The 22,772-nt window shown below is 48.0% G+C and overlaps 1 protein-coding gene across 1 annotated transcript in view; it reads left to right on the forward strand.

Annotated features, from left to right (window-relative positions):
• The first annotated feature begins 1,671 nt into the window (after positions 1 to 1,671).
• The window catches only part of Bco1 (beta-carotene oxygenase 1), a 33,230-nt gene continuing 12,129 nt past the window's right edge, over positions 1,672 to 22,772 (forward strand). The window contains exons 1-7 of the mRNA XM_013354527.1: positions 1,672 to 1,897; positions 3,590 to 3,718; positions 7,605 to 7,734; positions 10,068 to 10,215; positions 12,367 to 12,514; positions 15,390 to 15,613; positions 18,838 to 19,095. Coding sequence (XP_013209981.1) covers positions 1,834 to 1,897; positions 3,590 to 3,718; positions 7,605 to 7,734; positions 10,068 to 10,215; positions 12,367 to 12,514; positions 15,390 to 15,613; positions 18,838 to 19,095 — 1,101 coding nt within the window. The 5' untranslated portion in view covers positions 1,672 to 1,833. The remainder of the gene's footprint in view (positions 1,898 to 3,589; positions 3,719 to 7,604; positions 7,735 to 10,067; positions 10,216 to 12,366; positions 12,515 to 15,389; positions 15,614 to 18,837; positions 19,096 to 22,772) is intronic.

The raw sequence follows: 22,772 nt of genomic DNA on the forward strand, positions 1-22,772 counted from the left end.
GAGTCAGAGGGTCTGGAGCCTAGCCCGGCACCATCACTTTGCAAGCTCTCATTAGGCGCAGGCAGTACACAGCCAAAGGAGGAAGCACAGGCTGTTCTAGAACTCTCTGACACCCTGAAGACACTCTCAGCTCAGCCCCACCCTCCTCCGCAGCTGGATATGTGAAGGCAGACACTATGGCCTCCTCTCTCCCCAAACCGTGTGTGTGTGTGTGTGTGTGTGTGTGTGTTGGCAGGTGAGCAGGTGAGCATTACATGACCGGGTGTGCACTCACATGTAATGCAATCATGTGTGTAGGCCCTCAGAGGACAGTTTTGACAGTTGCCTTCTCCAGTACCATCTGCCTTATTAATTTTTGACACATGGTTCCCTCTTGGCCTGGAATTCACAGAGAAAGCTAAAACAGTTGGCCAGCAGTGAGGGAGCCAGCTGCCTCTGTCTCTGTAGCACTGAGAGTGTACACAGGTAGCACCAGCTCTCTTTTCTTTTCTTTCTTTCTTTCTTTCTTTCTTTCTTTCTTTCTTTCTTTCTTTCTTTCTTTCTTTTTTGGAAAATGAGTTCTGGGGATTGAACTCAGGTCTGCCTCGAGTTTGCAAGTTAAATACTTTACTGAACAAGCCATCTCGCCCACCCCAAGTCATCTTTATTTCACAACTCACATAAAGCAGAGAAATTGTACACATGCGCAGTGCCCCATGATGCTTTGACCCCTGTACGTGCTGTGTAGTGTGGAACCCAGGTCAATCTCGGCCTTCTGTTGTTCTCCCCACTCAGGCAGCACTCTGAGCAGCGGGCATTGTGAGTTCACCAACTCCCACCCAGAGCCCTGGAAAAGTCAACGTAGATTTCAGGCCATGGCATCGTATCAATGGCTCACAGATGTGAACATCGGGGACACCCTAGAGCCAAAGACGGCCATGGTTTCTCCCTCTTGACAGCCCAAGTTTAATCAAAGGGTTTCAGCTGGACTGGCTGTCCAGCAAGCCCTAAAGATCCTCCTGTCTCCCTCTCTCTCAGTGCTGGGATTTATACAGATGCTACGGGTGGAATGCAGGTCTTCATGCTTGCACATCAAGCCTTGTCCCCAGCCCCTGAAGCTGTTTGGTGTTTCAATTATTCTTTGGTTCCTGATGGCAGCCTTTTCTTCCCTGTCTTTGGTTTTTAAATAGGTACGTGACACATTTTTGTCCCTTTTTTCCAAAAGAAAGCCAATCAACTGTCCATTCATGTGATTTCTAAGAGTGAGAAGGAACACACACACGCCCACATGTGTGTATGCACACACACACACACACACACACACACACACACACACTCATTTCCAGAAGGTGAAGTTGTCACCAACCCACACCATGCAATAATGTGATCGATGCATTTGATGGTTCCCCAGCTTGAAGAGCCTTTGCTGGTCTTGAATATCTCCCTGCTCCAACCATAAACACATCCAGTTCTCAGGATGGGCTAGCTCAGGCAACCTAACTCAGCAGAATGCACTGAATCTTCTCTGCCCACTTAAATCAGAGCCTTCCTAGGTTAAGCCAAAAGTGAAAGCGGAGAGGAAGAGTTGGAAAAACACTAACGGGATTAAAGATTATCCGTAACACATGGCTTGGGAACTGACCTTTGACCAAACATTGTATAAATTACCCAGCAGCTTCCGGGAGCAGGCAGAAACACAGACCTGCAGATAGCAAGGAAGGAGAGGGAGAGAGGGAGAGAGGGAGTGTGGAGGGACAGATGAAGTCGTAAAGGAACAGAGGGCAGGAAGACAGAAGCACACGGGACGTCAGGTCTGCTCCAGTAACATCCTCCTCACTGCCATCCGCCAGTCCCATGGAGATAATATTTGGCAGGAATAAGAAAGAGCAGCTGGAGCCAGTGTCTGCCAGAGTGACAGGTGAGACATCTATGCTTAGATGGGCATCTCTTTTTCTGTATTACAAGTTGCTTTTGGAAGCCTGAAAACCCATGTATGAGAACAAGATAAGGCAAGATCCCCAAACCGTTTCTGTGGGAACCTGGGTGTGTTTGCAGATGCTAACTTAGTCTCCAGGGAGAGAGCTGTCCCTTCCCGCTGTCCCCTGAAGAGTGCCTGGAGCGATAGCCACAGTGTGAACAAGGAGACTGCTGACAGCTCACATGGGTGGGGTCTTTCCACCATGTGGGTCCCAGAAATCAAACCAGGTGTCAGGCTTGGGTGCCAGTGACTTTACCTGCTGTGCCATTTTGTTGGCCCTCGGGTGGAGTTTTCCAACTGCGGGTCGCCTTAGAAGTTGATGGGAGCCTTCCCAGCTTTATTATATATTTTCAATGATTATCAAGGTAATATTCAATGGATATATGTTCAATTATATGTAACAGGTGAATATTAAGATATAAAAGACAAATTTAAAGCATCATTATTTGAGTATATTTCCTTCAAGTGTTTTTTAAGCTTTTATTATCTTTAATCATTTATATGTGTCTATACCTGTGTTTGGGTGTGTCAATATGAGTGCAGATATCTGGGAAAACCAGATGTGTTAGACTCCCCTGGAGCTGGAGTTACAGTTGGTTATGAGCTACAGTGGGTACTGGGAATCAAACTCAGGTCCTCTGGAACTGGAAGAGCAGTGAGTGCCCTCAACCACTGCGCCATCTTCCTCGATTCTCTTGAGTTTTCATAAGACAGATGTCTTCATTCGGGTTACTACAGCTGTGATGAAACTCCAGGACCAAGGCAACTTGAAGAAGAAAGGGCTCATTTTGGCTTACACTTCCATGTTACTGTTCACCATCAAAGGAAGCAGACAGAACAGAAACTCAGACAGGGCAGGGACCTAGAGGCAGGAGCTGATGCAGAAAGGATAATGCTATAAAGGGATGCTGCTTTCTGGCTTGCTCCCTATGCCTTGCTCTTCAGAGACAGTGGAAGAAGAGAGCTGACCCCTGAAAGTTGTCCTCTGAACACTTGAGGATAAAAGTCAAGCTTGGGTCTCATTCCTCAAGATGCCGTTCAGTTTGTTATTTGAGACAAGATCCCTGACCTGGAGCTTGTCATTCACTTTGTCTTCACCCTGGTCCAGAGCTTGCCTGTTTGGTTGCCAAGTCTCAGGGATCTTCCTGTCCCCACCTCCCCAGCACTGGAATCACAAGCACGTACCATCATGCCTGAGTTTTTATGTGGATCTGGGAGCCACGCTCAGATCCTCATGCTCGTGCAGGAAGGGCTTTACCAAGGGAGCCACCCCTAGCCTCTAGAGTGTTCTTTGTGCCTTAGTGAGGCAAAAGTTCTCCCTCATGGCTATCAGGGCAGCCCTGGGCTGCAGCGCTGCCTCCAGAGAATTGTGTTTGGAGTATCTGCTCTTCTATCTCCTTAATGAACAGAGAGCAACTTCAGGCTAGAAATGGTGTCTATTCTTCTTGGTCATCCTCAGCGCTAGCAAACTGCCAGGCCCGTTGCACCATTTTGAGAAAGGATCGTGGAGCAAACGAGAAGCTGTACCCACCCTGTGTGCTCAGTTCCTTTTCAACGCCTCCCCCGCACACTTTTTGAGATTTTTCACTTTGATCATGAAATCTGGCAACTAAACAATTTATCTTTTAACAGGCGCGATTCCAGCATGGCTGCAGGGGACCCTGCTTCGAAATGGGCCTGGGATGCACACGGTGGGGGAGAGCAAGTACAACCACTGGTTTGATGGCCTGGCCCTTCTCCACAGTTTCTCCATCAGAGATGGTGAGAACCCAGCGTGAGTTTTCTGTTGCCACGGTAACAACAGGAGTTTGTTCCCTTTCCGTTTCGTGGGGTCAGAAGTCTGAAACTGATCACGCTGGGAGTAGTGCCAAAGTATTGGCAGGGCTGCTTTCCTTCTGGAAGTTCTGGGGAGAACCCATTGCCTTGCTACGCAAGATTTCAGAAGCTAAAAAATAAAAAAATAAATTTAAAAAAAGATTTCAGAAGCTGCCTGTACCCTTGGCTTGTGGCCCCATCCCTGTCTCAAACCAGTGGCATAGCATCTCGATGTTTTTCAGTCTCTTTGTCTCTTCTCCTCTTCTTTCTTCTCCGTTCATGTTCCTTCCTTTCTCCTCCCCTCCCCTCTCCTCTTCCACCTTCTCTCCCTCCCTCTTCCTTCTCCCCTTCCCTCCTCCTGTCTTCCTCTTCCTTTTTGATATTCTTCATCCTACCCCATACTCCTCTTCTCTCTCTCTCATTCTCTCCACTCATCAGTCCAACTTCACTGACCATCCCCCCTCCCCACCTCCCCCTTAGAAGGACCATCAGATCATCGCCAGTCAGATAGCCCCAATGCTTTAACTGAGTAAGACCCACAAAGTGACTTCCATCACACTGGTACCACAGGGGTTCGGATGCAGGCTGATCTTGGGGAGGGCATTACCCAGTCTACTGCAAACAATCTGGAAAGACGCCCAAGGTTCTTTGTCATTTTATCTTATGATCAAATCTGCCGCGGGATGAGCCAAGACAGAGAAGGTGACGGGCTGGGAGCTCAGACAAGTCTCTGATGAAAACAGGAGGCCAGACTGAAAATAAGCCAGCTGAGCACACTGCTTGCCATAACCATCGTGGCAATGTGTCCTGGGCCCTCTCCTCTCAGAGTCTCCCACATTTTCCACACAACCCTCTAAGTGTGGTCAGATTGCCAACCAGGCCTCTCATCTCCTCTGGAGCTTCCAGTGGCCCCCCCAATGCATAACAGTGGAGGCAGAAACACAGAATATCAGGTCCCCCTCCTTCCTACTTCAGAAGAGAGCATGTGCAGAGAAATTGGGTTCCGGGGGGTAAAGAAGAAAATGGGAGTTGTTGTTCATTTTGTTTTGGACATTTTTCTTATATTTATTTTAGTTCTCATAAACTAAAGGTATGTATCAGATGTTGAACCTGCCCCCCAGATTATATGTAATTTTTTGTGACTATATAAGATCTAGGAACCACAAATGAGAAAAAGCCTCCAATATTTATCTTCCTGAGACTGGCTTAATTTACTTAATATAATAATCCCACCTCCATCCATCTTCCTGAAAATGGCAGAACTTCATTCTTTTCAGCTGAGAGAAAATGGAATTGTATACACTAACCATACTTTCTTTACCCAGTCTTCTGTTGTCGGACACCTAGTTGGGTTCTGTACAGCTGTTGCCAATGGAGGTGCAGTAAATGTGGGTGTGCAGGTGAACCCAGAATGTGTTGCCTTAGAGAGCTTTGGGTAAATACCCAGGAGTGGCATAGCTGAGTCATGTGGGAGATCTAGTTTTAGTTTAGTTTTGTGGGTTTTTTTAAAAAAAGATTTAATTCAACTATGTGTATGCTATTGCATCAGTGTATGGGTATGTGCATGTGTGTGCAGTACCCTAGGAGTCCAGAAGAGGGCACTGAATCACCTGGAGCTGGAGTTACAGGAGGTTGGGAGCTATCCATGTGGGTGCTGGGAACTGAACTCAGGTCCTCTGTAAGAACAGCAAAAGTTCTTAACTGTGGATCCATTTCTGCAGCCCTTATTTTCAGTTTTTGAGAAACCTCCAGCTGACTTCTAAAGTGGTTGGAGTAGTTTTCATTTCTGTAGGAGTGGATCATGGCCATGCTCACTGGGGTGAGATAGTGTCTCAGTGTAGCTTTGAATTTTACTCCTCTGATGGTTAGTGAGATTGGACATCTTTTCATATGCTCACTGGCATTTCGTGTTGGTATTTCGTTCTTTGCAAACCTTCTGATCATTTAGTAGCCCACTTGTTTCTCTAAGAAAGTGAGGGACAGGATGGGCATGGTGGTGCATACTTTTAATCTTGGCACTTAGGAGACAGAAACAGGAGAATCTCTGTGAATTCCAGGCAGTCTTGTCTTCTGGAGCAAATTCCAGGACAGTCAGAGCTGCATAGTAAGACCCTGTCTCAAAACAAAAACAAAAATAAACCAAAAAAGAAAGGGGACTGGAGAGAAGGCTCAGTGGTTAAGAGCACTTGTTGCTCTTGCAGAAGACTGGATTTAGTTCCCAGAACCCACGTGATGGTTCCCAGCCATCCACAATGCCTGTTCCAGAGGACCTCCTTATTGCCATGGGAACTGCATGCATACGGACACATACATACATGCAGGCAAACACTCACACACATAAAATAAATAAATATTTTAAAAAGTGAAAAGGCAGAAAAATAGTCTGTGGTCTTCGCAGGAGACCACTAGAAGTTAGTGTCTTAAAAAACAGTAAGGATTAAGCATGGTGGTCTCTGTGAGTTCAAGGCCAGCCTGATCTACAAAATTAGTTTCTGGACAGTTGGAGCTACAAAGTGAGACCCTGTCTCAAAAAAAAAAAAAATCAATTGAAGACTGGGTAAAAGAGAAGGAGCAGAGAAGAAGGAAGCTGGAAAGGGTAGAGAATAGGTCCCTTCATTAAAATCTAAAGGACTTCAAAATAGAACTGTTTGTTTAAAGTTCTGACAGAGAATGATATTGGTCTCCATCAGCAAAGAAACTGTTTCTAGGAGATAAAGTCATCCCACTGGATCTGAGTATTGGGGTGCAAGCTCGTGTCTATGTGTGAGAGTATATGCAGCATGTGCATGGGGGGTTGTGGTGTGCACGTGGGTGTGGTGTGTGTTAGAGTGTGTGTGTGCATACATGCTGTGCATGTTGGGGGGTGTGGGAGTGCACACGTCTGTGCGATGTGTGTTGGGGCGGGTGTAGATACACAGTACTGTGATACATGTCAGGGCGTAGGTATGGCGGATGTACGTGTAGTGTGTATTGAGTGTGGGTGCACACAGCTGTGTGTGGTTTGTACACATGTGTGTGAGCACATGTTGGGGAATGTGGATGGACGTGGGTATGTGGGAATAGGTGGTCCCAAGTGTGTGTGGTGTGTCTCGTCAGAGTGTGTGGGTGGACATGCCACCGATATGAAATATTTCTCCAAGAGACTGAAATCTCTGACCCAGGCTTCCGAAAGTAGATTCCCCCAGCAGTGAAGGAGGCTTCAGGGGTCAGGACAACCTTCCCAGTCAGTGTTCTAAATCTGTGTCTTCCCCGGACAAACACCAGCATGGTGGAAGGCACTGCCCGTGACTAGGCCATACTGGGCAAGGTGACTGGGTGTTCCTGAGTCCCAGCTCCTGGACGGAAATGAGGAGTAGAGGGACACACTGACCATCTCGTTATGAGGCTCCAGTGAGGCTCTATGTGGTGTCAGATGGAGATACAGCTATTAGTAGAATATTCAACTAGCTTATACAGAGTCCTGGGTTTGATTCCCAGCACCACGTAAACCAGGCGTGGCAGCATATGCTTGTCAGCCTAGCAACTGGGAGACAGAGGCAGGAAGATTAGGAGTTCAAGCTCATCCTTGGCTAGAGCAAGTTCAAGGTCTGCGTGGGCTACACAAGACACTCCCCACCCACACACAAACCACACGAAACATCCACATTTTTTAATGTGTTGAATGAACTTACACTCCAAATTCTCCTCTCATTGTAGTACGCACTGGCATGAAAGAGGCTTGTCTGGGTGGCACACCTCCCCCTGGCCCCCAGGAAAGCCCCTGGAATGGCTGACATCAATTTCAAAGCCCCAGAAAATGCCAGTTTGACAAGCATTTGTTTTTCTATTTCAGGGGAGGTCTTCTACAGAAGCAAATACTTGCACAGTGATACCTACAGCGCCAACATCGAGGCCAACAAAATCGTGGTGTCTGAGTTTGGAACAATGGCCTACCCAGACCCCTGCAAAAACATCTTTTCCAAGTAACGTTCCCTTCTGAATCTTAACCAGTTTCATGCTCTTTTGGTATTTTTCATGGTCAAAGCAGACCATATTTTCTCTAGTAATTTTCTTCAGGGTAGATAAAATGCCACGTGACTGGCCTGTCACCGTCGATGCTGTGTGATTCTTGATCACTGACGGCAAGAGAGGCACAGAGCAGTTGACAAATTGTCAGATGGTCTCCTGCCTGACTGGTGGGAGAGTGTTTGGACCTTGTCAGTCAAATTACAAATGTGTGTTCCCTTTGCTCGTGTCTGATATGACAGACAGACAAAGTTATTCCTGGCTATGTCATTTGTTATGGTAAAAGCTGCACACAGCCCTGATGTCACTACCAGAAATCTGGCTGAATACCTGACAGCAAAACTGTATAAGAGAATGCCTCAGTGGGGCAAAAAAGAAATGAGACCACTAGCTATGCTATTCAAAAAAATTCTAAGATGCATTAAGTTAAGAAGTTGTTTGTTTATTTGTTTGTTTAGATCCAGGTAGGCTGAGGAGGTGGCTAGTGAGTGAGAGCCAGAACTCTTGTAAAAGCCAAGCATGGTCACAAACATGTCTGTAACCCAGCACCGTGTGAGAAGGGGACAGGCGGGTTGCAGGGATTTACAAACTGCCAGCCTAGCTCCAGGTCTAACGGGAGGGAGGGAGATCTTGCTCAAGAGAGTATGGTAAAGAGTGAGAGGCAGGACACCTGACCTCTTCCGCTGACCCTGTGCACACATATGGCTACATGTACCCGCACACACACACACACACACGTAAAGAGTGAGAGGCAGGACACCTGACCTCTTCCGCTGACCCTGTGCACACATATGGCTACATGTACCCGCACACACACACACACACACACACACACACACACACACACACACACACATGCATGAACTACACACATACCACACTTTTTTTTTTTTTTTTTACAAAAAACAAGTTTCATAAATGTGTTCTCTGTTCAGGGAGAAAAAAAAACAGAAATTAAGACTAGGCGTGGTTTTGCTCGCACAGAGCATAAAGAGATCAGTTGTCGGAAGCTGACGAATGAGGGGGAGGGGAGATTTTTCTGGGACACATCTGAAGCCATCTGGGCTATGAAACAGATGTGTATGTTACACCTTCGACAATTAAATTCTTGGCTAGAGTCAGGCCTGCTGCCACCATCTCTCTTCCGATACACTTCAGACAGGAGAGAACTATGGAAAGATTCGGGGTGGATTGGCCAAAGATCGGAAGGCTGCTTCTGCTTTTCCAGGGTGACATCATCCATCCCCGGAACAGAGTGACTCGCCCTTGCTGAGCTTGGGGAGGCGTCAACAGAGAAAAAGGAGTGGGCTGGAAGGGCTTCAGAACCACACCTGGAGGAGAATCCCTGCAGTTACATCCTCTGCCAGTAGGCGGAGCACCACTCAACACTTGCATCCGGTGTTTGCAGTTTGGCGTTTGGCAAAATGAACCATGAGTCTTCGCTAGCATGAGTTTGTTTTCCTTTTTGCCAAAGCTAACTCTAGAGCTGAGGATGTAGCTTAGTTAGTAGAGTGTTTACACAAAGTCCTGGGTTCGATCCCAGCACAAGCTTAGACGAGATGTGATGGATCAACGCCCCATGCCCTGGCAGTCTCTCACTGAAGTGGGAGCTAAACAAAGCCAGCAAGTCCCCGGCAATCTTCTTGTTTCCACTTGGGTTACAGTGTGTGTGACCATGCCTAGCCAAGCACTCAGGAGGTGGCAGCAGGATGATCAGAAATTCAAGGACATCCTTTCGTACATATCAGGTTTGAGGCTAGCCTGGGACAAATGAAACCTTGTTTCGAAAGGGAAACAAAATAACTCCAAATCACTTCTTGAGAAATGAAGATGTTCAATGAGGACTCAGATTCTGCCAAAGCAGAGATGATCTGTTTTGCTAGGTTTTTGTGGGAGTCGGGGTAGGGGGGTGAGGGGGGATTAGGGGGGTGGGAGGGTGGGAGTGGTATTATGGGTACATGTCTGATATCTGCATAGCAACTTAACATAGTTGAAAGCATATCAGTTCCTGCTGGCTCCAGTTGAAGAGACCCCCCTGCACTTTTGACACGCAGGAGGGGTGTCATATGGCCACATTACCCCAGTACTTCACTTGCTGGCTGACTCCATGTTGTGGAATGCGTGGGGAACCTGATACCTGAGTCCTCCAGATTCCTCAAGTGGCCCACGGAGACCCAGAGACTTTTCTCTATCGCTGAAGCAGAACGTGTTAAATGATAAGAAGGCAAGTCCCAGAGAGCAGAACTACCCAGGCGGGAACAGAGACTAACCCAGCCCCCTTTCTTTCCAGAGCTTTCTCCTACCTGTCCCACACCATCCCCGATTTCACAGACAACTGCCTGATCAACATCATGAAGTGCGGAGATGACTTCTATGCCACCACGGAGACCAACTACATCAGGAAGATTAACCCCCAGACTCTAGAGACCCTGGAGAAGGTATGACAGGCTTACAGTCAGCGCCCACGTCTGACCCAAGAAAGGAACCACACTCCCCACCCCTGGGGGAGGGCAAGCTGCCTATGAGGAGCTTACCGGAAGGTCCCCTCCTCTGATGCCATGGTGCTTGTTGTTCTAAGAAGGAACTGCAGGGTCTCCATCTTTGTGGCTGTCCTAGTTCCTGGTGGCTGTTGTATACAGCCTAGTCATGTGCTGTTTAAGTATATTTCAGTTAACCATGGAACACATGCACAATAGGGGTCCTAAAGATGGTTCCACCTACCGACACGGTAGCTATCTTATCTGATAAACTCTATGACATCCACAGATTAAAATCTCTTTACAATGCCTTTCTCATGTGTCCCCACAGAGCTGGAGAGATGGCCCCATGGTTAAAAGTATGTACTACTGCTCTTAAAGATAATCTGAGTTCAGTTCTCAGCACCCAGGTTGGTTGGATCACAACCATTTGTTAACTCCAGTTTGAGGGGATCAGATGCCCCCTTCTGGCCAACAGGGATACTGCACTCATAGGTGTGCACATACACGCATGCACACACACATCACAATGCACTACCACACACTCTCATATGTATGCAAATACACATACACAATTTAAAAAATAAATCTTTAGAGCATCTCTCCATCCCTAAGAGTGGCACAGACTAAGCAACTTAAGATAATAGATATCTACTGTCTGCATAAATGGAGGCCACAATTCTAAATCCAAAGTGTCAGCAGGGCCAGGCTCTGGTAGTTTGTAGGAGAGTATCCTTCCTGTGTTTCCCAGCTCCTGGACTTATCACTTTACTTTCCATCTCCTTGATCCCGGAATACCCTTTGTGTCTGTATGCTCCAATTCCCCATGTTCTATAAGCACACAAGTCATGAGGTCACAGCACATTCTCCTGTGATATGACATCATCTTCTGATTATACATTCAAAGATGTTACTGCCAAGTGAGGTCACAGTCACAAGCACTGGGGTTAGGACTTCCCTCTGTATTTTTGGAAGACAACCCAGAGTCATAGCCATGGCTCTTAGCACCCAGGGGTTCTACCCGCAGTGACCTGCAGAGGGAGGTATTACTCAGAGAGCAAGGGCATCGGCAGACAGAACCTTCCTGGGAAGGGCTGGGCCGATATTCTCGTGAAAATCAATAGACCTGGGTTCAGTTTGCTCCTGCCGCTTCCTCAAAGCCACAGTGTTGTCATAAGGCATTTGAATGATCTGCTAAATTGAACACTTTTCTTAGCTGGGAAATGACGTCCAGTTCTGTGTAACTAGGTGGCGAGGGCCCAACTAATGCATGATGGGAAATACCGGACGGGCCAGAGTCCCACCTAACTCTTGGCTGGCTGTGTTGTCCTGAAGAAGGACAAACAGCTAGTCCCTAGCCATCCTGTGGTTCGTTCTGAGCAGGGGTCATAGTTCAACTTGCTAGTAGAATTCATGAGTTTTAGTAAATGGTGTTATGACCTGTTTCCAGAGTAGTGCACTGGGAGCCCTAGAGGGCAACATCTCTGCCTCTGTGGACTCCAGCAGGGGTGAATTTGAATAACTTAATGAAACCAGCACAGAGTAGTGGCTGAAACCAGCTGGAAGATGACAATCTCCCTGCCCTGATCATTGTTGGGAGCCTTCTGTCATGAGGCACTCTCTCACTATATGCTGAGGATCCTGACAAGACCAGGATGTGGGATGGGAACACACGCACGCACACGCAACGCACACACGCATGCACACACATGCATGCTCACTAGCTTCCCACACCTGATTAGTTGCAGAAGCGCCTCCTAGTGCCAGGTCACCTCAGGTCATGAGAGTAGACATCTCTGTTTTTGTTGTTTTGATTTATTTTTTTTCTAGAGAGGGTTTCTTTGTGTAGCACTGGCCATCCTAGAACTTGCTCTGAAGACCAGGCTGGCCTAGAACTCACAGAGATCCTCCTGCCTCTGCCTTGCAAGTGCTAGGATTAAAGGTGTACACCACCACCTGGCTAAGACATTTCTTTAAAGGCAAAGTATGCCTTTCTTTTCCAATCGGGAGATGTGCACAGGGATCTGCCTTTCTAGACCCAGGCTTAGTCAGGTGTTCCTTGGACCCCATCTTCTCCTCTTTGGAAGACGGAGTGGCTATTGTATTTTGCAGGTTGATTACCGGAAGTATGTGGCTGTCAACCTGGCGACTGCACACCCTCATTATGATGCAGCTGGAAATGTCCTTAACATGGGCACGTCCATCGTGGACAACGGGAGGACAAAATATGTCATGTTTAAGATCCCTGCCACAGCTCCAGGTAGGTCACTCTGGGATCTGACAAAGCAAAGACAGCTAAATGACCCTCGCTGATGAGCCCCCGATCTGTGTTTGTGACACACGGCTCAGTGCAGAACTTTCCCCCATGGATTTTCCAGATGACCTTCAATTCAGGTTTGTCGTTTAGGCAAAATCCAAAAATTCCTTCGGGAAACACTCAGTTTTCTCTTTTAACATGGAAGAGACATTTCTGAGGTTATTTTGGATAAAGGAAATCCTGTCACCATTTTAACCTCCTGGGTTTTAGGCTCCGAGTCATGAAATCACTATTTAATTCATCCTCCCACCCATCCATTCATCCATTAGCCCATCCACCTATCCGTTCATGTATTCTCCTGCCCACTCAGCCAGCCAGCCACTCATCTATCCAACTCTCCGTTTATCTGTCCATCTGTCCATCTACCCATTCATCTATCTCTCATCTGCTCACCTGTCACTCAACCGTCCATCTCCCCATCTATTCCCCTACCCACCAAACCATCCATCCATCTATCCATTCATTAACCTATCTGTCCATCTATATAACCATCCCTCCATCCACCCACCTGTGTAGTTATTCATCTATCTATCTATCCATCCATCAATTTAGTGAATTCTAACTTTAAGGATGAGTTAGCCATTTTTTTTAAAAGACTCCTGACAAACTTTTGCATGCCAAGATTGTGCCACCCCCTCCATCCTGCAGCCAGGCTCCCAGGGCTGTCGGGGTGCTCAGCCCTGCCAGGATCCACTCCAGATCCACACCCTGTTCCTGGGGCCTTCTGGACCTCCTCCTCTTAGGGCCGGGTCCTGGAGCAAAGCCCAGGCCAATGATTGCGTGTTCCTGAGGGGGAAGAGGGTGAGGCTCCCAGCCACCTCTCTTTGTCCAGGACCCTCCTGGTTGCCACACCCAGCCGATGAGGCCTTAAAGGGCATTTGACCCAACATTCTGGCCTAGGTAACAAGTTTCTATCTGTGACCCTGAAAGTCCCTGCCTGCTCTCTACCCCTACAGTTTGTAGGAAACTACCAGGCTCTGCCAGAATCTGGAAGCACAGCCTCCCCGACCCCAGGTCCAAAGGTGCCTTGAATATTGTTAAGTGACCCTCAAGTTACATGGGCTGGTGAAGGATGTGTGATCCAGTTGTCCAGCATCCTGGTGTGTCAGGCAGCGGTCTTCTGGACATTTTTATGTACTGCTTCATATGACAGGGGACCGTGAGACTCAGAAGATTAGGTGACATGGTGTTGGTCACATAGCTTACAGGAGCCCTGACGTCATGCAAGAGGCTGGCTCAGCTTCCTGCTGGTGCAGGGGCATTCATGCTCAATATCCCAGACCTGAACCTTCCGTCTTAGTTTGTTCTGTGTTCTCCATTGGCAGAGAAACTAGCCCACAGCCCCACAGCATCCCCTCCCACCCGCCAGCTGTTTACAGCGCGCACAGGTGGCCTCACAGAGGTGGGGACATTGACAGGGAACTCATTGTAAAACAGCCCCAGGACTGGGTGGGGAGACCTTTTGCCCAAGGCTTATTCATGCTTACAAGGGACTCACAAAAACAGAACACACACACACACACACACACACACGGCCATGGCCTTCAGTGCCAGACGAGCTGCACTTGTGAACTGTGAACTTGTGAACTGCAGTTAGAACAGGGGGTGGTTTACCCACCCTCTCACTCCTGCCCCACATCTTGTTTTTTGTTTTGTTTTGTTTGTTCATTTGTTTTGCTTTTTTGGGTATGTTTCTCTCTAGTAACACAGGAGGATGTCAAGGCTATGACTTGGATCATAGAGCATTCCCCTCATTTGCCCATGTGTGCAATGGGCATCCTACAGTCTTGTTTAATTGCCAGGGTCCACGTTAAAGTCCCTCATCTGACGGATGGAGGCGTGGCCCTGTCAGTAGAGCTCTAGCCCGGCAAGCAAGAGGATTTGAGTTTGGTCCCCAGAGCCTGTGTAGAAAGTCAGATGCAGTAACACACACCCGTAATCCTAGCACCGGAGAGGCAAAGCTGGGTGGACTCCTAAGACTCGCTAGTCTAATGTGTGGGTTCCAGGTTCTAGTGAGAACCCCTGTCTGAAAAAAACAAGGGGAACACACCTGAGAAGCAATGATAGCTCAGGTGGACTTCTGGGCCCGCGCATGCGCACACACTTGCCTAACCACGGAGACGCACAGGAGTCTGTGCATGCGCACACACTTGCCTCACCCCGGAGATACACAGGAGTCTCTCGACACAGCGGGTAGTGAGTCCTCTGCTGTGTGTTTTGTTATGGGTAGTGTCAGAACAATGGGTAAAAACCCTGTGGAATATGTTGTGTCTACTGACACCTCACATAACACACATGGGAAGTTCATGCGTCCCCGGGGAGGCTTGGTAGAAATGGAGTCTGGGGCCCTGGCCCAGGAACACGTTAAATTCTCCATTTGATTGCCATCCCCACAAGCTCCATATGTTCTTCCAAATGTGAGGAAAAGATGGCTCTGCCGTAGGGGGTCAGAAGCTTCTGTTTCTGCCAAAGGACCAGAAGAAACTATTTAAGGCCCTGAGAACTGTCCCCGGAAGCAGTCAACCAGGACAGAAAGCAGCGGGTGTGGCCGTGTTCCACAGAAGACTGTTTTTGTAAAAGTAGCTGGAGGTTAAGTTTAGTTCCCAGCCTGGAATGGGCACCGTTGGATCCTCAAGGCCTCCCTGGGTTAAGGTAGTGGTTTTTCAGGCTGGAGACCCAGAGTTCAGCGTGGCAAGTGGGCTCTAGGGAAGTCTCTCCGGTCCTGGTATCTGGTCTTGTGGGCTCTTCCTCAAAGGACACAGTCAGAGTGTAGGTGATGGTGCTGTCCGGCTACATTCCCAGGTTTGCTCTTCTCCAGGCACCAAGAAGAAAGGGAAGAGCCCCTTGAAGCACACGGAAGTGTTCTGTTCCATCCCCTCCCGCTCACTCCTCTCCCCCAGCTACTACCACAGCTTCGGAGTCACAGAGAGCTATGTCATCTTTCTGGAGCAGCCTTTCAAGTTGGATATCCTCAAAATGGCCACCGCATACATGCGGGGAGTGAGCTGGGCTTCTTGCATGTCATTCCACAGGGAGGACAAGGTGAGACCTTCCTGTCACCTATCCCACTCCAGGGATGCTTATTAGGAACATTGACTGCCTTTGTGTGTCTCTGCTGGCAGCTGCCACCATCTGGACAGTTCAGGTGCTGGGATGGGTTCACTAAAGTCATTCTGAGTTCGGAAGTCCCTACTCCCAAGTGCAGATATCCTGGGAACAGGATGTGATCTTGGGCAAACAACCCACCCCCAAACCGTCCCCAGATGGCCACTATGGAATCAAGTCTTTCTCCATAGTTAGAGCCTACTTACTCTCTATATTGGGGGGCCTAGTGAGTCCAGGATATCAGTGATATTAAATATCAGGATAACTCTGGGTTCCACGGATGTTGAGTGAAAATATCTCCTTCAGTTAGAGACACCTAAGTGTCCCATGCTTATATACATGAGTGTGTACATGTATGTGCATGCGTGAATGGGTGTTAAAACACACATGCGAATGTACTTATGTGTGTATTTAGTTGCTGTTGCTACTTTTGACAAATGTCCAGTGATTCTCAGTGTTATCTATTCAAATAGCACACTAGTATAGAAAGCAGAATATATAATCTCTTTCTTGGGCTAGGAATGTAGTTCAGCTGGGAGAATGCTTGCCTAGCGTACATGAAGCCCCAGGTTCAATTCCCAGTACTGTATAAATTGGGCAGGGTGGTGCTTGCCTACAATCCCAGCACTCAGAGAAAGCAGAGACAAGAGGATCAAGAGTTCAAGGTCATTCTCAGCTGTACAGCAAGTTCAATGCCAGCTTGGGCTACGTGAGACCTTGTCTCAAAATTATCATTTTTTTTAAATCCCCTTCCCACAAGACTCCCCTCTCCTACCTTCCCTCCTCCTCCTTTCCCGGAGAAAGGCACTTTCCATCAACTATGTCTCAGTGCCTTCTGGATACTCACGCCCACTTTAACCTCCAGGTACAAATACGCCAGCCACCCTCTGTAAGGCCATCCTCTGCCTCCTCAGGAGGAGAAGGGGGCAGATGAGGTCAACCACTGCTTAAACCTTCTAGCAGTTTTTCCTATTTCTCAGAATAACATTCAAGGGCTCCACTTGCCACTCCTCTGCCCCCTTTCTCTTACCCCCTGCTAAGGGCCTCTTTATCTTCTGTTCCTCTGGAATAAGATGGCTTCCTCCCTCACTGGTCTCACTCCCAAAGCCTTTTTTCCTGAGCCTACCTGCAGGAAATCCCACACTGGCTTCTTCTAGGTCTCTACCACTACTGCCTTTTTCTTGAGAGCGCCCTTCATCCTTCAGATTTTATTACAGATTTTACATTTCTGTGGGTTCCACCTCACTCGTATATACTGTCCTCAAAGGAGTGGCTTTTTGTCTCTATGGTTCCCAAAGAAGCGCCTGGGACTCAGAAGGACTTCTGTATTTGTAGCATGAATGGACAGGACAGAGAAGCTGACTCAAGTTGAGTACAACCTGTATCTGTCTCCAGAGACGCTGGGGTTGCTCTGCTCCAGGAGCTTGGAGAGCTATAAGCCTGCACTCTGTGACTAGGGAGGCCCTGGGCTACTGGGGCCCAGGCTCTAGAAGTCAGTTGAGAGTGAAGTCTTTTATAAAAAATGTCCGAGTGTCTGGCCTGGGTTTGGGGTCAGAGGGGAGACAATGCCTAAACCAATCACTCTGGTGCTGACCTGTCCACACTGACACTCCCCACCCCTATGATGTCACAGCTCTCCTCTGGCCTCCAGGAGAGGGAAGAAAACAGCTAGACCAAAGAAACCACCTCCTCCTTCAGGAAGGAAGTTAAGCAAGAACTGCCAAAAGAGAACACACAGACACACACACACGCATACTCTCACACACACAGAGATACGCACACGCATACTCACACACAGAGATACACAGACACACATGCATACTCACATACGCAGATACAAAGACACATACTCACACAGATACACACACATGCATATTCACACACAGATACACAGATACATACACACATACTCACACACACAGATACACAGACACACACACATACACAGACACACGCACACATGCATACTCACACACAGATACACAGACACACACACACACACATGCTCACACACAGATACACAGGCACACATATACACGGGGTATGGGGAATATCAGACAACTGACCCATCTAGCTAGCAAATTAGCACCCAGGGTGATTCCAGCCTGGTAGCACACAGCCAGGTCACCCTGGGGCAGATGCAGCTCCCTAGCTAGACCTGGGCCTGTTCCATTGCAGCCCTGGGGCCAGGTGGGGTGAGTGTGACTAGCAGCCCTGGGGAGCAGACTCTGCACTGCTGTGTGTGCATGTGCAGGAGAGGGGACCAAAGAGGAGAGCACTAGATGTTTGGGGACTCCAGTTCCAGGTGGAGACTGCACTTAGCAGGTTCCACCAGCACAATTGTCCCCAGGGAACTTGTCTGTCTGCCCCTGGAACCATGGGAAAGCTGTCCTCCTGTGGCCTCTGTATGGCCGTTCAATGAAGGCTCCTACCTGCCTGTCAGTTTCTTTGTTTTGCTTTGTTTTAATTTTTACTTATTTAATTGTGTATGTATGTGCTTGCATGTATGTTCCTGTGTGTGTGTGCATGAGTGTGTGTATGTGTGTGATACCTTAGGACACCACCTACCTTTTTTTTGAAACAGTGTCTCTTACTGGCCTGTGGCTTGCTAATTCAGCTAGATTATTCAGTCAGAAAGCACCACAGACCCTCCTGTCTCTGCCCCACCCCACGCCTTAAGCACTGGGATTATAGGTGGCTGCCAGGACTCCTGGTTTCTACACACAGGTGCTAGGGTTCTAACTCAGGTCCTCAGAGAAAACTCTACCAACTGAGCCATCTCCCCAGCCCCTTGTCTTAATCGTTATTAGCAAGTCCTCATTATATAACGTGGTGGATTTACACCGGTATTTTCATTCGACTGGATCATGTACTTTGACTGTGTGCATCCCCTACCCATCTTCTGCTTTCATCCACACTCATGTATTCCCAAATATATATAAATGTAATCGTGAAAAAAATTTCATCTACGTGTGGCCAGCTTGGCTGATTTCATAATTTGGCCATTGTGAATAGCACTGTCTGGCATTCTGAGGTAAATACGGAGCTCAGAATAGGGAAAGGGACATCCATAGGGCCCTGGGCTAGGGCAGGCCTGGCTGCTGTGATGTCACCATGCCAGGTATATCAGAGAGTGAGCTGACCACTGGGTCTTCTTTCAGACTTACATTCATATCATCGACCAGAGGACCAGGAAGCCTGTGCCAACCAAGTTCTACACAGACCCCATGGTGGTCTTCCACCATGTCAACGCCTATGAGGAGGATGGCTGTGTTGTGTTTGATGTCATCGCCTATGAGGACAGCAGCCTCTATCAGCTCTTCTACCTAGCCAACCTGAACCAGAACTTCGAGGAGAATTCCAGGATGACATCAGTGCCTACCCTCAAGAGGTTTGCTGTACCGCTCCATGTGGACAAGGTACTGTGTTCTCTGTTCTCTGGACAGCCCTGAACCTAGGCCAAAATTTTCCGGACGCTTGTTAACATTGAATTTCCAAACGAACTGGGCTTTCCTTGTTTTGTTTTTCTCTTTGCTTTGCTTTGTAGAGCAGAGGACAGAACCCAGGACCTCACAAATAACAGATAAATTCTTTGCCACTGAGCAACATATTCCTGCCCCAGCCCTAAACTAGTCCTTAAAAAAAAAATTCATTGCTTTTCTAAAAGCAGCTATGTTCTGTAGAAACTGTAGAAAATCTAAGTAAGAAAAAAAGGAAAGTCCTTTTAAACCTGTCTGGAAATGGTAACATAGGCTGTGTTGCCAGAACTGAGGAGGTAGAGGCCAGCCTTGGCTACGTAGCCAGACCTTGTCTCAAACAAATTATCTCTTTAAACCCACCATACAAGATGGTCACTGTGAATGTGTCTCTTTAGACACGTTTCATATGTGTATAGATACATACATACATACATGTACATGTATATTTTATATTTTAATTGCATCTTTTTAACGGTTTTATTGAGGTATAATCCACACACCACAGATTTGATCCATTTAAAGTATTCAATTCATTGTCATTCATTACAGTCAGATTTGAGCACCATCCCAATTCTCGATTTTGAACATTTTTCCACCCTTAGAGAAATCCCATACCCTTTATCCCTTAGCTATTAGCTCCCAGAAACTCTCCCCTTACCCCAGGCAACCATGGATCTCCTCCCAGCCTTAAAGGTATATCACCTGACCAAGCCCATTATGTTGGCAGAATCTGCCAGCACACGGCCTAGCCCTACTGGCTTCCCTTACTCAGCAATGTATTCTGTTTGCCCATGTGGTGGTGTGTATCCACACTTGGTTTTCTCTCATGGCCAAGTGTGTGCACACCATCTTGCCTTCTGCCCTTTATATCAGTTATATACCAAGGCGTCTCTCTATGTTTCCATCTTAAATATTCAGCTGATGGTCCATCATTGCCAGCTTGCACGATGCCCCTGCTGCATTGTTCTTCACCCTGTCGAGACTCTCAGAACAGGAGTTCTTTCCAGTCAGGGTACTGCTGTCACGGCTCTGAGCAGAAGGAAGCTTCTGGCCCCAGAACTCACTGACTTCATGACATAATTAATTTAAATGGAACCAAATTGAACTCAATTAAACTGCGGCGGCTCCCGCTTACTAGAGGAGAGCTGCATGCCAGGTGCTTCGCTGGGCGTTTTATCTCGTGGTTTGTGTTACATCACTTGGTGACCAAAGCGACTTATGGGAAAGCTTGAAAGCCTCGTTTTACAGCTGTAAAAACTGAGAGTCACAGATAAAGGACTGTGTCCCTGGCCACGGTACAAGGTTAGAACCTGGACCAATCACTAAAGGTGAATCTGTACCCAAAAAGGGACAGGAAATCGGTTGTTCACCCTTGCAGGCCTCCCGCCTGGAGAAGAGCTCTCCACAACCCAGGGAGCCTTTTCCCACACTCGTCTCTGGGTTCTGTAGTACAGGGGTTCAGCCCAGCTGGGGGACCAGTCCAGGGGGCAGAAGAGTCAGGATTTGTACCCAGGTTTGTGGGTCCCCAATTTTGGCTTTTTCCTCTCTGACAACTCTCCCTGTGTCTCTGCCATGGCTTCTGCCACTTCTCACATGACTCTGACTTCACATCTAGAATGTCTTTGTTGGTGTTTGAATCAACTGACTGATCATTAAGCTGTGTGAAAGGGAACATGTCACTCACCAGGGAAAGCGGCCCTGCCTGCTGTGGAGAGAAGAGCGCAAATGAGATCTGAGAGCCCAGCAGAGGTCTGTAGCTCCAGCTGAGGCTGCCTCCTCTCAAGGCCTGACTTCAGAAAATAAATGTAGGGTTGGGTTTCTATTGCTGTGATGAAACACTGTGACCAAAATCAAGGTGAAGATGAAAGGGTTTCTTTGGCTGGCACTTCCACATCATAGCCCATCACTGAAGGAAGTCAGGACAGGAACTCAAACAGAGCAGGAACCTGGAGGCAGGAGCTGATGCAGAGGCCATGGAAGGGTGCGCTTACCGGCCTGCTCTCTATGGCTTGCTCAGTCAGCTTTCTTATAGAACCCAGGACCACCAGCCCAGGGATGTCACCACCCACAATAGACTGGGCCCTCCCCCATCAAGCACTAATTAAGAAAATGCCTTACAGTCAGATATTATGGAGGCATTTTCTCAATTAACTTTCAGATAACTCTAATTTGTGTCAAGCTGAGATAAAACTAGCCAGAGCAGGGGTGTTAGTCAGAGGTAGAAAGAATGCTTAATACTCTGAGATACTGGGTTTCATTACTGATCTGGCATTGGGCAAGAATGAAGGAGCCAAGCAGCTGGGCATGGTGGCACATGCCTATAACACCAGCACTCTGGAGACCGGAGCAGGAGGATTGTAAGGTCAAGTCTGGGTTGATAGGCTACCTGGTGAGATCTTCTTTTTAAAAAAAATTGCTGTTGTTGTTGTTTTAATTGGAAAATAAAAGGGAAGGAAGCAGTTAAATGGAACTTGGTGGTGCTGGTCTGTACTCCCAACTACTCAGGAGGCTGAAGCAGGAAAACCTGAGGTTTTAAGGCCAGCCTGGACAACTCAGTGAGACCTCAAAATAAAAATAAATCTAACAATTAGGAAAAGGGTTTCATATAGTTCAATGATAGTGTGCTTGCCTAGCAAACACGAGGCCCTAGGTTCAAGTGTTTCACAGTTCTGCTAAAATATGGGGGTTAGGGCACTTAAAACCATCAGAAAGCCACCCTCATGGTAAGGGCTATTTGAGTGATCCATGGCACCCCATAAAGTCACCCCTAGCCCTGACTTCTTGCACCCCTTATGCTGGGAAAGCCCCACAATGCGGCACCGAGGACTGTTTTCTGGTGCAGACAGAGAGTGTCACAGAACACACAGGGCATGAGTCACGAGGCTGAACTCAGGCCAGGGCTGATGCCAGAAGAGGGACAACGTTCCCTCCCTGCCCCCATGTAAGGCTTTGCACCCTTTGATCACGGGGGAGAATGGCTACTTCTCAGAGCCAAGCTTGAGCGGTGTGTGCGTGTGTGTCTTTAAAAGCCACCTTGTAAGCCACCAGGAGCTTTGAAATCAGCAAAGAAGAGCAAAGCCTCTCATGGGTGGCTCTGACCACGCTGCTTAATTACTGTTTATTGTCCCTTAAAGATGGCTTCTTGGCTTTCAAGTCACTCAGCTGCCTGGCTGTACAAATGGGAAAGCTGGGTAGGTGGACACAGCCGCACACACCCTGCTCCAAGGGCCTGGCTCCATCCTAACCATGGGTTAGGAACATTGGTCCTTCTCAGATGCTCTCTCCTCGGGGGCCTCTGCCCATCAGTGTCCCCTCTGCCTGCCCCACTGACCTATTCCAGAGCCCTGCCTGTTCTCCCTGCTTACAATTTGGAGTCATCTGCCGCAATTTCCCGCCCACGCTCAGGACAGTATCAGCAGAACCTCCCTGCTACTGTATCAGTGGTCGTGAGGATCCTGAGTGATTGCAGCACAGGCTGAAAAGACTCTCTGGGCCTAAAGAGCTCCTCATCCTTTGAGTCTCTGTGCCATCGCCCCCTGGGGGCATGCATACACTGTGGTACACCCACTAGGGTGACACTCTACTCCAGCAGGACAGGCTTGTTTGATTCCCCTCTT

The sequence above is a fragment of the Microtus ochrogaster genome, chromosome 4, assembly GCF_000317375.1.
Source record: "Microtus ochrogaster isolate Prairie Vole_2 chromosome 4, MicOch1.0, whole genome shotgun sequence".
In the NCBI taxonomy this organism is placed as follows: domain Eukaryota; kingdom Metazoa; phylum Chordata; class Mammalia; order Rodentia; family Cricetidae; genus Microtus; species Microtus ochrogaster.